This window comes from Stomoxys calcitrans, chromosome 3 (genome assembly GCF_963082655.1).
Source record: "Stomoxys calcitrans chromosome 3, idStoCalc2.1, whole genome shotgun sequence".
NCBI classification, from domain to species: Eukaryota; Metazoa; Arthropoda; class Insecta; order Diptera; family Muscidae; genus Stomoxys; species Stomoxys calcitrans.
The window spans coordinates 198,660,761-198,675,133 of record NC_081554.1 but is presented as its reverse complement, the minus strand read 5'-3'; the positions used below and the strand labels follow the sequence as shown (position 1 = coordinate 198,675,133).

At 36.3% G+C, this 14,373-nt stretch overlaps 1 protein-coding gene across 5 annotated transcripts in view; it reads left to right on the top strand.

The window, feature by feature from the left end:
* LOC106082853 (uncharacterized) overlaps positions 1–12,687 on the top strand; it is a 501,629-nt gene extending 488,942 nt beyond the window's left edge. For all 5 annotated transcript variants that reach the window (XM_013245584.2, XM_013245587.2, XM_013245586.2 and 2 more), the window contains one exon: positions 9,923–12,687. In XM_013245584.2, coding sequence (XP_013101038.2) covers positions 9,923–12,390 — 2,468 coding nt within the window. In that variant the 3' untranslated portion in view covers positions 12,391–12,687. The remainder of the gene's footprint in view (positions 1–9,922) is intronic.
* Positions 12,688–14,373: the final 1,686 nt, after the last annotated feature.

Below are 14,373 nucleotides of genomic sequence, written 5' to 3'. Positions count from 1 at the left end.
TAGTTCTGGTACTCGTTATTGTCTATCTCTGTCATCCTAGTTAGCAAACGGATGGCCGTCTTCTTAGGATTTACGTTGTGACCAGTCACATGCCATTGGCAAAACCCTTTTGCCTTCCATTTGAATCTCTTCCGCTGGAATAAAAATCTTTCCATCTTCTTGACGCTGGATCTGGACCATTCATATGCCATTTGCAAGGGCCTTTCCGCTTGTCTGACAAGGATATTCGAATCCCTTCTCGTAATTTCTTTTTTTCTGCTATTGACTTTTGTAAAGAAATGTGGGTTTTTGCTTTCAGCATAAACCCTTAACTTAAACCTACTCGAAGTAAATTCATGCGAGATTTGCTTCTTCCCCTTTATCGCTAATCGATTAAATTAGCTGTGTCTATTGAGTCATAGTTGATCACTCTCATTAATACAGCAACAATTCTTCTGGAACACTTCATGTAGTGTCTCTATTGCTCTTGCAAGTACTCTTTCCCGCAAAAGCACAAAACAGCGAATTTTACGTATCCTTTGTCCATCAGCATAGATGGATTAATACAAGAAATTTCCTTTCGAACACTCCATGTACTATCTCGTTGCAAATATTCAAACTTTTTCACCATTAAACAGTTTAGATTATTATTTTTGACATTCTTCTATATGAAGATCGTTTTTGCCTCGAATACTCCAAGTATTCTCTTGTCTGCTTTTACACATATCCCTTTTTCAGAAACATACAACGGCACAAGTTCTACACAAATCCTATATGAGACATTTCGTAAGTTAAACCCGTTTTTAAGTTTATTTGTGAAATAGTTTCCACTTTAAGCTCAGAGTCTTTAAAATTGATAAAACCCCGACAAAAAATGTAAATCCAAATCATAAAAAATACTTTTTCATATAAGCGGTTGCCTCAAATATTCATTTTTAATGCATGCACACTTGCATACGCGAGTAGATGAAGTTTAAATCCATTCAATGGTTCCCCCTAGTCCTCTGGAGTGTGGCCACATGTATTCATCAACTTGCATGTGGTGGAATGTATGCAGATTTGTCGACATATTAACTCAAATATTCATGTCTGCACACAATTTGCCAAAATCATAAATACAACAAGTTCCTCTTGGTATCCTTTTTTGCTGAACACCAGCACGACAAAAACGAAAAACCAAAAAAAAAACCGGTAGCCATCTAAAAAACCATATTATGTCTTTGGGCATAGGGGGTAGCCAGAAGGGTGAAAGGGAGGGGGAATAAGACCAAATGTATGTGCCTTACCGCCCTATTGCTGTTGTAGTAGTAAACCGTAAACCATTTGGTGTAATGGTAACAGCTTTATGTTTATGAGAACTAGAAACAAACGGAAACGGAAGTGCGCTTATGGTATATAAAAAAGGGGGATTCCCGACACCACCAGCAACCGAACCAAGCCAACCACTTCATTCGTAACAACTCTTCATTTTCAGGCGCTATAGAGAGTGAATTCTGTAATGGCAGTGCTTTGAGTGTCTGAATTTTGCTTACACGCATATGCCAGCCACATACAGACTTACATACCCCCACATATCCAAATACAAACATTCTATGGTTCTTTCTACATACGCCCCTTACTCCCACCCGCTCATCTCCCTCCTATTTCAGCATTTAACGATAACATTTCGTCATATCGTTAAAAATGCAATTTGCTCGTTTTTAATGACAAGAGCTCTGAAAAACGCAATACTTTGGCAGGATCTTCGTTTTTGGGATATATGCAATGCATGACTGTGTGTGTTTGTGTGTGTGTGTTTTTTGGAATATCCAACCAGACGAACGTGGAGTGTAAAGTGCAGTTTGAAAAAACAAAAAAAAAAACGGCTGTGACATGGAGTATTAATACAATACATATGTATATGGCCCAAAAAACCTCACACACACACACTCTCACACTTCCACTTACCACATGTACACAAAAAGTATAAAAGGAATTAATTTCATACACTCGAGTCCAAAACTTTGAATGAGAGCGAGCCAGGGAGCGCGCGCATTTTAAGGGGGACACAATTTATGGTAAACTTAATGTCATTAGCATTTATTGGCCTGTCATTAATGTTATAAGCTATGTTATCGAGTTGTTGGCCAACAAAACCTCACGATGCTAAACACTGAATGAATGTCCTCAGCACGACACCAGCCAGCCAAGTCATGAGGAGGATACTTGGCAATTGTAGTGTCCTTAAATTGCATACGATTTAAAAGTTACTTCAACACAAACACACACATGTATGCATGTATGCATATAGAAGACATAAGGTAGGGTAATGATTAACTATCAGTTAAAAACTCTGGCCATAAGAAAAAATTATATTTTGGGCATAATCATATCATCATGGTCATATTAAAAGAGTGTTTTGAGTCCACCATAATTTTGTTGGCAAAAAAATTCGGAAGATAATTTGTAAAAAAATTTAGAAATTGTTGACACTTTTAAAAAATACAGATGAAGCGAGAGGCAGGCACTACGGTTATGAGACTTAAGGCGAAGGTAGAATGGATTGAGGATGGGAGCAGCTTATACCACCGCGGTATAATCGAGGCGACGGTAGGAAACCTGTAAGGAGGGGAAGAGGTTTGTAAACCCAGGCACTGAGTTTTAGATTGCCAGACCATAATACGGTCCTGCAGATCATGGAATGCTAGAGGTGGTGAGTTGTTAACGCGAGGAAGTCGAGTGTGAACATCTTTACGGACAGTAAAATGCCCATTAGGGAATAACAACCAGGACGGTAAGGTCACGAAGTCTGGCAGTGTAGATTGTAATTACTAACTTAAAATTTTCTTTTAAGAGGTTACTTTATAGTTTTCAGGTCGCACAACAAGCCGATTACTGGCTAAGGTGTATGTCCATAGTGGCATGGTGCGGATTAATATCTGCACCCTCTTTTCAACCTAACCTACTCTTTTAGAAATCGCCTATTGTTAGAGTAGCAGTTGAGCAGGTGTGTTTTTATACTCACCACCATAGGATAGGAGGTATATTCATTTAGTCCGTCTCTTGTTATCACTCTAAAGCCTTCAAAAATTGAGATATTGAGCTGAAATTTGGTATAGATACTTTTTTTGCTGCACTCAGGTTATCGAACCAAATTTGGATGTAGCTGCCATATAGACCGATCTGCCGGTTAACGGTTTAAAGCCCATGAAAACGTTACTTATTACCAGATTTCTCTGAAGTTAATCAGTGAGATGTTTTAAGCCTCCCGACATCGGACCCAAATAAGATTCAGATTGGACTATATTTAAATATAGCTGCCATATAGACAATTTCATTTCAATTTTAATTAAACAATTTCAACCAAAATGTATATATATAAATTTTTCTCAAAAATGTTTTTTCCAGAAAATTTCGTTTTAAAATTTTTTTTTTTGAAAATATGTATACAATTTTAACTTCCATAAGAAGATTTCGTCACAATTATTTCTTTGAAGAATTTAGTCTTTTTATTTAGATTCTATTGCAGAATATTGTCCGGCTATAGACCATTTCGTCTAATGCTTTCTATTCAAAGAATATTACTTCAAAGAACATTCAAAAGTAAGATAAAATGTATGCTGTTGTTTAAAAGCATTTGACCGGTTTTCTGTATCGCGATTTCTGATTCGCCAGAATCGTCATCAGCAGAAATTAGTCAAATGGATCATGGTGCTTTATATACCAACCTTACAAGAATAGGTTGCAAAGCACACATCTGAATTTCAACAGAGTTCTTTAAGAGGACTTGATTCACAAGCGCAATAGAATTTTTTTTATAGTTTTTTTGTCGGATGATTATTTTTTTTTAAATTTAATCCAAACTCTGTTTCTACAAAAAAATTATGCAAAAAAAATATTAAAATATTTCTATATTTGAAATTTTGTCAACATATTATTCATATACAATTTTAGTTATATAATCTATTTTTTTTTGTCAAATTTAAATGTTTGTTTTAATTTTTTTTTGTACCAAATTTTGTCTACACTTTCTATACAAATTATTTCCCTTTTTCCCCATAATTTTATTTTTTCATATATTTATGGTTTTTTTCCGAAATTTCGATCCCTCTATAGTATGCACCACTTCAATATACAAGTGATGGCATTTGCTCAGTATGTTTGTATATATGTATATCTGCGCTTACTTCGCTTTATTAGAATCCCTTTTTTTACATTATGAAGGACATGCAATCATTTGTCTGGGAATATTTTTACTTGGAACCTTTGCCAATTTCTATTTGCTTGCCTCATCATTTCCATTCATCCATCCATCCATCTATCCATGCAATTCGGTCAAAGGTCCTCGCGTGTTGAAAACACATCGTTGGTTGGCCATGCACATTTGCCCAGTGTTATTGGGATGACTATGAGTATTTGCAGACTAATATTGTAAAGGATTATTCCTTGTCGTTGTATTTCTTGTCGTCATCATCATATGAAGTAGCAAGAAAAGCAAGGGAAAATATAAATATGGCTTTAATGAGTGTGAAATTGCTAGGAATGACATTTTTGAGAAATCATTGTATAACACTTTTTTGTGGTGCAAATATTATCATACAACAAAAAGATGGATGGCCATCTCAAGTGATTGGAGAAATAAAGTAAAAAGGCAAGCTAATGGTTATCGTAGTCAATGCTTTATTTTTTGTAATCGATTATGTTTTGGAAATAATAAATAAATAAAGTAATAAGGGTTTTACCGCAGATAGATATACCAAAAAAAACTTCCATTTCGGACCCCAAGAAATTTTATTCGGAGTCTCGGTCTATATGGCAGGTATTTTCTTATTAAGGATTTTTAAACAGTAGACAGTAGGGACAGCAAAAGACGTCATATTTTTTGTGCTGCTTTTTTGAAATTTCTCTTCAGTAAGGTTTGCCATTTCATTGTGGAAAAATGCATGAACCAACAACGAGTCGAAATTATTAAAATTTACAAACGAAATTCGGAGTCAGTGGCCTCAACGTTTAGAGCGCTACGATGAGGCTCATTTCTGGCTGAATGGTTTCCTCAATAAGCAAAATATGCGTTATTGGTTGAACAGCAATCCACACGTACTCCATGAATAACGGTTTGGTGTGGTTTATGGGCCGGCGGCGTCATTGGGCCGTACTTTTTCCGAGATGATCAAGACCGACATGTCACTGTGAATGGGAAACGCTACCGTTCAATGATAACACAATATTTTAGCCAGTGAATGACACAATCAATTGGAAACCAAGTTTGGAGATCGTGTTATCTCACGAAATGGTCCAGCCGATTGGCCGCCTCGGTCGTGCGATTTGAGGCCGTTAGACTATTTCCTGTGGGGCTACATCAATTCTATGGTCCATGCCATCAAGCCAGCGACGATTGATGAACTTCGTGCGAATAGTGAAATTACAGCAGTATCGGCCGATTTATGCGTGAAAACCGTCGAAAATTAGGTTCAGCGTCTAGACTTCTGCAAGCGTACGGTTTGGTGCGAAAATGAAAAATAAATCAGGTTCCATACATAATAGCATCGACATACTTTCACAGAAATAAAGAATTTCATTGATATCCAAAACATTTTTTGTTCTATAAAAAAAACTGGTATCGCTCTTATTGAAAGACCCTGTATATTCCGACCTTCTTCACGAATGTCAAAAACGCTGACACAACTCACTGTTCCAAAATTCTACAAAAACGGTTAATAATTCAGCATCTGTTTAAATGCCAGCTATATCTAAATATCCAATGTTCGTTGTGAACCATATTTTTGGACTGATGGTTTGGATGTCTAATACAACTTAAATTGCAAATTTGGTCCGGAATACTCCATTGAGGAACAGGGGCAAATTTCTCACACATCACTGAGTGCTGTCCGATTCAAGCTTAAGCTCAATGTCTAATGCAACTCACTGTGTCAAACTTCAGCAAAATTGGCCTGCTATGGGCGAAAGACCCTCGGTCAGGAGATCAGTGTGCATGGCAACTATATCTGAATAATTTCCCATTTGAACCAAATACTCACTGATATCTAGGAATCTAGATTCTACATCTGTATTATAGGCGTGTTTTTATGCAGATATTGCAAAATAAACCATAGAGTGATGACTTCTCTCAAACTATTTTGGGCTAGGTATGGACTTAATATAAGCTCTCAAAAACGTTATTTCCGTTCAGCATATCCCACGTTAATCTCTTGTTTGTTATTCTACTCCACATGCATGTGGATAAGATAAGTTCATTAATTAGAGCTCTATAATAAATAAAGCAAAGTGAGTATTTGTGATGTGGTAATGGAGGAGAAGTGAAAATACAGCGACAAAAACTTCTAATCCTTTTCATATATCCTTCATTAGCATTTAACATTAATCTATGCAGAATTTTTTTCTCTAGCTTAGCTTCGTTCATGATCAAATAGCTAAAATTTACTTGGGGAGTAGAATGAATAGCCCTCTGCCCACTTTGCTTTCGAAATAAAATTATTTTATTTATGCTAGCACAGGTAAGAGTACTTCTACGGTGATTTTTTATGTCTGTCCCCCCACTCCTTAACCCACTTAAATGGGACGATTTATTTATTTTGTTTTATTATTCGTCGTTTGCCAGTACCATGTTTTTGTGGACCATTCTTTTTGTTTGGAGGGCTCTCTTAATTTAATTGAGTATTTAATCTTTTCATTTGGATGCGATTTATTTGCACTCGACTTGCTGCTGCATTACTACACTTTGTCATTCATTAATGTTGCTGTCAAACAAGGGCGGTCATTTTAATTTAGCAAAAGGCAAACGCCGCAAAAGAGCTACCAACCCCACTTCCACTACCACCACCCCTTCCTTAAGTCAATGCCTGGTGGTCACTTTTCTGCTATGCTGCAAGCCTGACTCCCGCATTCAGTTGTTAGTTTCACATGGTGACACCTGCCTTTAACAAACTAATCCATCCTTCTTGCCATTTTTATCAGCAAAAATATTTTGCTGCGATTCTTTTTTTTTGTGCCTTCTGCATTCTGCGAAATCTCTCAGTTCTTTGTCTGTGTTTTAGCTTTTAGCTCAACTTCCGCCAAAGTCCGGAGTTCTTTGCGATGTTTGTTAGCAGGAAAATCCTTTCCGTCTGCATGTGTTTAATTGATTCCTGCTCTGGTTTTTTCCATGTTCGGACAGTTGGTAGTGGAAGTCGTTTTCATGTCTCCTCAATCGCCTCAGGGAGAGATTTTAGTTTGGTTCTTTTGTTTTTAGAATTTGACATGGGATCGGACTACCAGAATAGATGTCCATGCTGCTAAGGTGGTTTTTATTCTCCGTCGTTTTCCTATTGACAGTTGGGTCGTGCAAGTAACTGCCAGTTGGTGGGTTTGTTTTTAGGGACATGCAGTGATATTGCCATTCATTTAACATTAATTTATCTGCCTTTGGGCGAAAGCTTAACAGTGTCAGATGGAATTAGGAAGACGCTTTTAGTATAAACTGGGATTATTGATAGAAAGCAGCAATCGTACGAGGTATAGTTAGGGAATAATGAGTTGATTTAAAATTCTGATTACAAGTGCAGCTTGTTAGCAAAAACCACTTGGAGTGGGGCACAAGTGTCTGCATATTAAAATTCAACTTTTCATTGATCAAAGTTCCTTAACCAACTTTCTTTCTTGCCAAGAGAGAGTGTATCACAGATTTCCAAGAATCTTTTGTTAGTGGCCATGGCAAAGTTGAGGTTGAGGTAAGTTAGTTGGCTGACTTCCTCTTCCCTGTTTTCGAAGACCACCAATGAAAGTCTATTTGTGTTTCTTTCTGCTTAAAACTTTTCTATTCCTACAATATGACCTACCTAATTTAAATGTCCTTAATTAGGTCAATAGGAACAGGGGCAAACGCAGATCTAAAGTAAAAGAGATAAGTAGGTCTTATCAGTGTGGTTTTAGAGGCGCGTGTGCTAGTTTCCTCTATGATGCTGAATCCTGGATGCTACGCATGCCCAACTAAAGGAAAAGAGCTGTTTTCCCTTTATAAAATCAGTTGTTTTCAATGAATGGTTGAACAAGGCTAGTGACAGAAAATGGTGGTCTAGCCGTTGCAAAAGATTAAATTTTCAATCACATTTTATATTCAATATTTTTTGAGATTCAATTAAAAATATTATTGAATCAATTAATTTTTTAACTGAAAATTTTAATGACGATCGCAATTGAAAAAATCAAAAATCAGATTCAATTAAAAAAATATTGAATCAATGATTTTTTAATTGAAAATGACAAAAATTTCCATCACCATCGTAATTGAAAAAATTAATTAAGATTCAATTAAAAAAATTATTCCATTAATTGTTTAATTGAAAATGGTCAAAATTTCAATCACGATCGTAATTGAAATAAGCAAAAGCGTGCTAAGTTCGGCCAGGACGAATCTTATATACCCTCCAACATGGATCGCGTTTGTCGAGATATATATCAAGTTATGGTCCGATTCGAACTACAGTTTAAGTGAATGTTGGAGACCATAGTAGAAGTCATTGTGAAAAATTTCAGCCAATTCTAATAAGAATTCCGCCCTTTAGGGGCTCAAGAAGTAAAATAGGGTGATTGGTTTATATGGGAGCTGTATCAGGCCGTAGACCGATTCAGACCATATTTAGTACGTATGATTAAGGTCATGGGAGACAAAATTTCATCCAAATCGGATAAGAATTACGCTCTGTAGTGGCTCAAGAAGCCAAGATTCGAGATCGGCAGCTATATTCGGTTATGGACGGATTTAAACCATACTTAGCACAGTTATTGGAAGTCATAACAAAACACATCGTTCAAAATTTCAGCCAAATTCGATAAGAATTTCGTCTTCTAGAGGCTCAAGAAGTCAAGATCCACGATAGTTTTATATGGCAAATATATGAGGTTTTAGACCGATTTCAACCATACTTAGCACTTTATGCAAAATTTCAGCCAAATCGGATAAGAATTGCGCCCTCTAGAGGCTCAAAAAGTCACGACCCCAGATCGGTTTATATGACAGCTATATCAGGTTATGGACCAATTTGAACAAAACTTAGCACAGTTGTTGGAAGTCATAACAAAACACTACATGCAAAATTTCAGCCAAATCAGATATGAATTGCGCCCTCTTGTGTCTCAAGAAGTCAAGATCCAAGATCGGTTTATATGGCAGCTATATCAGAACATGAACCGATATGGCCCATTTACAATACCAACCGACCTGCACAAATAAAAAGTATTTGTGCAAAATTTCAGGCGGCTAGTTTTACTCATTCGAAGGTTAGCGTGATTTCGACAGACAGTCGGACATGCAAGTGAGTTGACAACTTAAGAAATGGCTCTCAAATTAAAAAAATTTTGCATAGAAATGAATATGAGAAGAAAACCATCCTTGTGTTTGGGAGAGGTCCTTTCAGTAATTGGAGCCCTATTATGGGAAGAAATATTATAAAAAATCATATTAAAAAAATTGTTTTTTTTCTAAACTTATTGCCTGTGCCGCATTGTCGAAATAATCAAAATTCTAAAAACCCTGCCGTTTTTCCTTTAAACTGAATTTTTATCTAGTTTGACCTGAGAACTCTAAACCCTATTGAGATTTTGCTCAACTGACTTAAAAGCATCACCCTGATTCGTTGTTTCTCATACCCAAATTGGTCATTGTACATCTTTTAGTGTTTAAAGCATTTCCGAAAGGTCAACATCATCCAAGGTCATATTAAATACATACTGCCATGGGTTAAAAGGGGGCTTCGATATAATATTTGTCTAAAATATGCCTCTTTGCTATGCCCTCTTGTTTTTTCTATTTTTACGAATGTCAACAAAAATTTAATCAGAGCAATGTTTGCTTTGTGCACTTAAGATAGGCGCATATTTTCTCAGACTCCTTCACTTTCGTTTAGATAAAACAACACCAACCAGAACAATAATAACCGCAACTTCTGTTTTTCTTTTCCATTTTCAGGCTACTTTTCCCTGCTCAATGATAAGGGAATGCCAACGGCCACTTTGTACACATCACTGGTGCAGTTGGTGCGAGAGCGTGTTTGTAAATTTGTCTCTGTCGATAATATGCCGGCTTTTATGGAATCTCAACCGAACAATGGCAGAAGCGACAACTCACCCACGGAGGGTTGCTTAAACATTTATTCCTCTAATAGCAACAACAATCACAATAGGCCGCATTATGTGAAGACCACTGCTCGCGGGGGTCAGGTCTTTAAGCTATTGGCTGTCTACGAGGATGGCAAGCAGGAGCATAGCAGTACGCTTACACCCACCATATCTTGTGGGGGTCTTGGCGCATCCAAGCAGAACTCCAATCATGGTAGGGAGAAGGAGAGGAATCGCTATGCCCAACTTCTCAATGAACAGAGGCAAACGCTCTATGTGTCCCTGGGCACCAAGGGCAAGTTCTATGAAATTGAACCAGGCATACCACAGATTTTACAGAAGCGCTTGGAAATGTCCAGCGATGGATTCCAACGAAAGCTCAATGCTGACTGTGTCCATAGGATAACGGCTTTGGTAACACCAGCCAAAGAGTTGCCAGTGACCTTGAAGTACATCTCTGGGCCCAATGGCTGCACCAATGCCATACCCGAGAATATTTCCATTACTCGCATAAGCACGGAGAACATCATCATAGCATGTCCCATTGAGGATGTCGAAATCCAAAGTCCCCTGCACTTGCGCAAACTTCATTTAACCAAAGAGATGAATTTGGTCAAGAATACTCTGGGGTTCGAGAACGAGCAGCGTATGTTGGCCAATCCCAATGTGCAGAATATTTTGAAGTTTTGTCAATTCAACTGTGATCAATTTTTGAAAATGGTAGAGGTTGAGGTATTGCAGCGTTCTGAAAGATCCACCTCCAAGTCTCGGGTGGAGGGCTTGAAAATACTTAAGCCCTTGCACTTGCCCAAGCTGCTGAGAAGGGAGAAGACCACCATACCGGCCCATGAAAAAGAGGACTCCATCATATTCCTGAGCAAGTCTGATTTGGCCAATATGGAGAATAAGGAACAGCAGTCACTGGATGACCATGCCAATCGCATAACGGACAAAATGAAAGTATTCCAATCGACGAAGAAGAAATGGTTCCGCAAACAGGACAAAAATGCAGGAAAATCTTTGACCTCCATAGACATCGATGTACATGCCAAGAAAATGAGCATGGAGCGGTATTCGGACATGTCCAAACTACTGCAGGAACGCTTTGGGGACAAGTCTCTGGAACAGGAATGCTCTGAGCCCAGTGGCTGCCAATCGGATATTGGGTGTTCTGACACAGAGACGACCATGCTTACCACCATCGATGAACATTTGAAGAAGTTTGGCCGCTCTCAGATGAGTGGACCCCCTATTTTGCAGAAATCGATGTCCTTGCAAGACATTGAGCTCATTGGAAGACAATCTCGTAAGCCAGATCTATTAGCATCACATCACACCACCGATACCATATCGGAGTCCGGCACCGACACAGAGGACCTGGAGAATCGCGAACCCCTGCAGAGCTCTTTCATTACCGAAAAGCTGTACAACGAGTTTCATGTAAAGACCAAACAGTATAGCAAGTCTTCTTCCAGTCTACACCAGCTGTTGAACTTCTCTCTACCCCAAAAGCTGCACATAGGAGAGAATAAAAAGTCATTGGCCCAGCTAAAGAACCAGGCTGGCGTCAAGTCGGGTGAAAAACGTCTAGATTTCAACATTGGCGAACCTATCACTGGCCGCAGGGCAGCAGGTGGCCTCTCACTGCTGGGTCACAATATTAACTCGCAAAACACCTCCCTGATGTCGCCTCTGAGCCCGGCCAGCTTTATTGAGGACGATTTGCCTTATTCCAGCGTCAGAGACTCGCTCATACTCTCTAGCGATGATGGCAGCCCTCCCGATGTACCAGCGGGCACCATGTGCCAGGCCCTCAACATGCTGGACTACACCAAGGAAAATATTTATGCTGAAATTTGTCACGAAGCCAGTGCCATGGGTGGTATACCCTCATCTCAGACACGTGATACTCTATCGGGTGCAACACATTCCACACAGATCTCAGACGATTATGGTGACTATGCCTCCCTCAAGTATCCCCTGCCGGCGAATACCAATGGACTGGGCAGTGCTATAAGTCGTGTGCAAATCACCTGTTCGGAAAGTCCCATCAGCTATCACACCGTTTACCTGGGTGATGAACCCCTGGGAGAACGTCACTACAATGCCGCAGTCGCAGCAACTGCTGCCGTGGATAAGGATAAACCCAAAGGCAAACCTCGAAGCCAGCATCCACGTGATAGTTCTCACATAACAACTGTCGATGTAGCCAGTGGCGGTGATATGCTGCCGCCCACCACAACAAGGGCCGCATCAGCCTTAAACGAAAGCCCCTCCGATTCGGGTGGCCTAGACAATATCTACAGTACGCTCAAATGATGACTAATGTGATTTAGTTGGAAGTTGGGGGCATCCGTTCTGAGTGTTATAAGCGGCAACATGTTCTGATACAGAATCAAATTGAAACAATGATTTACTTTTATTTCCGAATTGAGATAGAAATTTGTTTTCAACTTTGGATTTTTGTGAACTGTGGCCGAATGAAAATTATGTTGAGAGAACATCTTTGAGATTTCGCTTCAATCTATTGACTTGTGATGAAAACTGAGAACATTTTTGGACTTTTCACTCATTTCTTATAATTTTTTTTTGTAAAGCTGAACTGAAAAAATTTAATTTTATTAGGCAATTAATATTTTTGTTATATTTTCAATCAAAGTTTTGGTTGAACATTTTGCGATTTATTTAACAAATTAACATATTTAAGACAAAATTCTATTAAGACAAATTTTAGCCTTATATTCTTCAAAGACATAATTTAAATGAAACAAAATTTCTATAAATTTTTTTTTTTAGAAAAATTTTAGCCTTGTATTCTTCGAAGACAATATTAGAATGAAATTTGCTTTAAAGGCAATTTTTCAATGGAATTTGGTTAAAAAAACGTAATTTTTTTTTTGATTGCAAAATTTCGGTAAAATTTGTGTATAGACATAAGCATATAGGCTTGGCAAAAATGAGAAAATGTGTTGGTGTGCCCTTCACTGACCTACAGACAGGACTTTATGTCATGGTTTTTTATATGCCCACTTCAACGCATAAACAACTTTTTTCCATAAAAACCAATTTTTTCAGAATGCTGAGAAAATGTATTTTTTCGTTCTTTATTTTAACAATTTTGGTTAAATTTTTTTCTATATTCTAATTATAAAAGAAATTTCACAAAAATAACGTTAAAACATGAAATGAATAACATTTTTGCAATATGGTCATAAAACATTAAAATCATAATTTTTTCTAGTCTAACCTAAAAAAGAAAAAACTTAACTTATTTTCATTTGAACTTTTTTTGTTATTGTTCTTATATTTTTTAACCCCTTTTCCTATATACAATCGCTTAAAAGACATAAATTTGTTTTAATTTTCAATAAACACTTATTTAGGAAAATCTGACAATATTGTCAAAAAATTTTTTTTGAGATTTAATTTTTTTAGACAAATTTAAGAAACATTTATAATTTTTTCTATTCTAACCTTGAAAAAACTTTATTTATTATAATTTGAAATTTATTTATTTTTTTGTTAAAAGTTTTTTAATTTTTTTTTTCAATTTTATTTGTTTTCCTTTCCATACATAAAATTATTTTAAGGAAAACTTATCAATATAGTTTTTTGTTTTTAATTTTTTTCTAAAAATTGTTTTTTTTTAGACAATAAAAATGTATAATTTGTATACTCTAACCGTGAAAACAACTTTATATGTTGTCATTTGATTTTTTTTTGTTTTAGGTTTTCTGTTTTATTTTTTTTTATTTTAACTTATTTTTGAAAAAAAAAAAATCGTTATCAATTCAATTTAAAAAAAAAAAACAATTTTTTAAATATAATCGTTTAAGGGAGATAACAATCATTATTTTTTTAATCAATAAAAATTTAGTTTTTTAGGAAAATTTTACATTTTTTTTTGGTTTTTTTTATTTTTAAATTTTTTATTTTTTTTATTTAGGAAAAATTTTATTTTTGTTTTTTTAAATCTATTTTTTTTTTCAAACGATTAGAACGAAATTTTTTCTGAACATAAAAATTTTAAAAATAAAATCGGTTAAAGGAGATAAAAAAAACGTTATTTTTTTAATTTTCAATAAAAACTTAGTTTTTTAGGAAAATTTTAAAATTTTTTTTTGCTCTTTCAATTTTTTATTATTTTTTTTTTTAAATTAGGAAAATTTAATTTTTGTTGTTTTGTATTTTTTTCGAAAACAAAACGAAATTTTTTTAAACAACTTTATTTTTCCACTAAATACTTGTCAGCGAGAAAAAAATACTTTCGGTTTTTATTTTTGTAAATATTTATTGAATTGA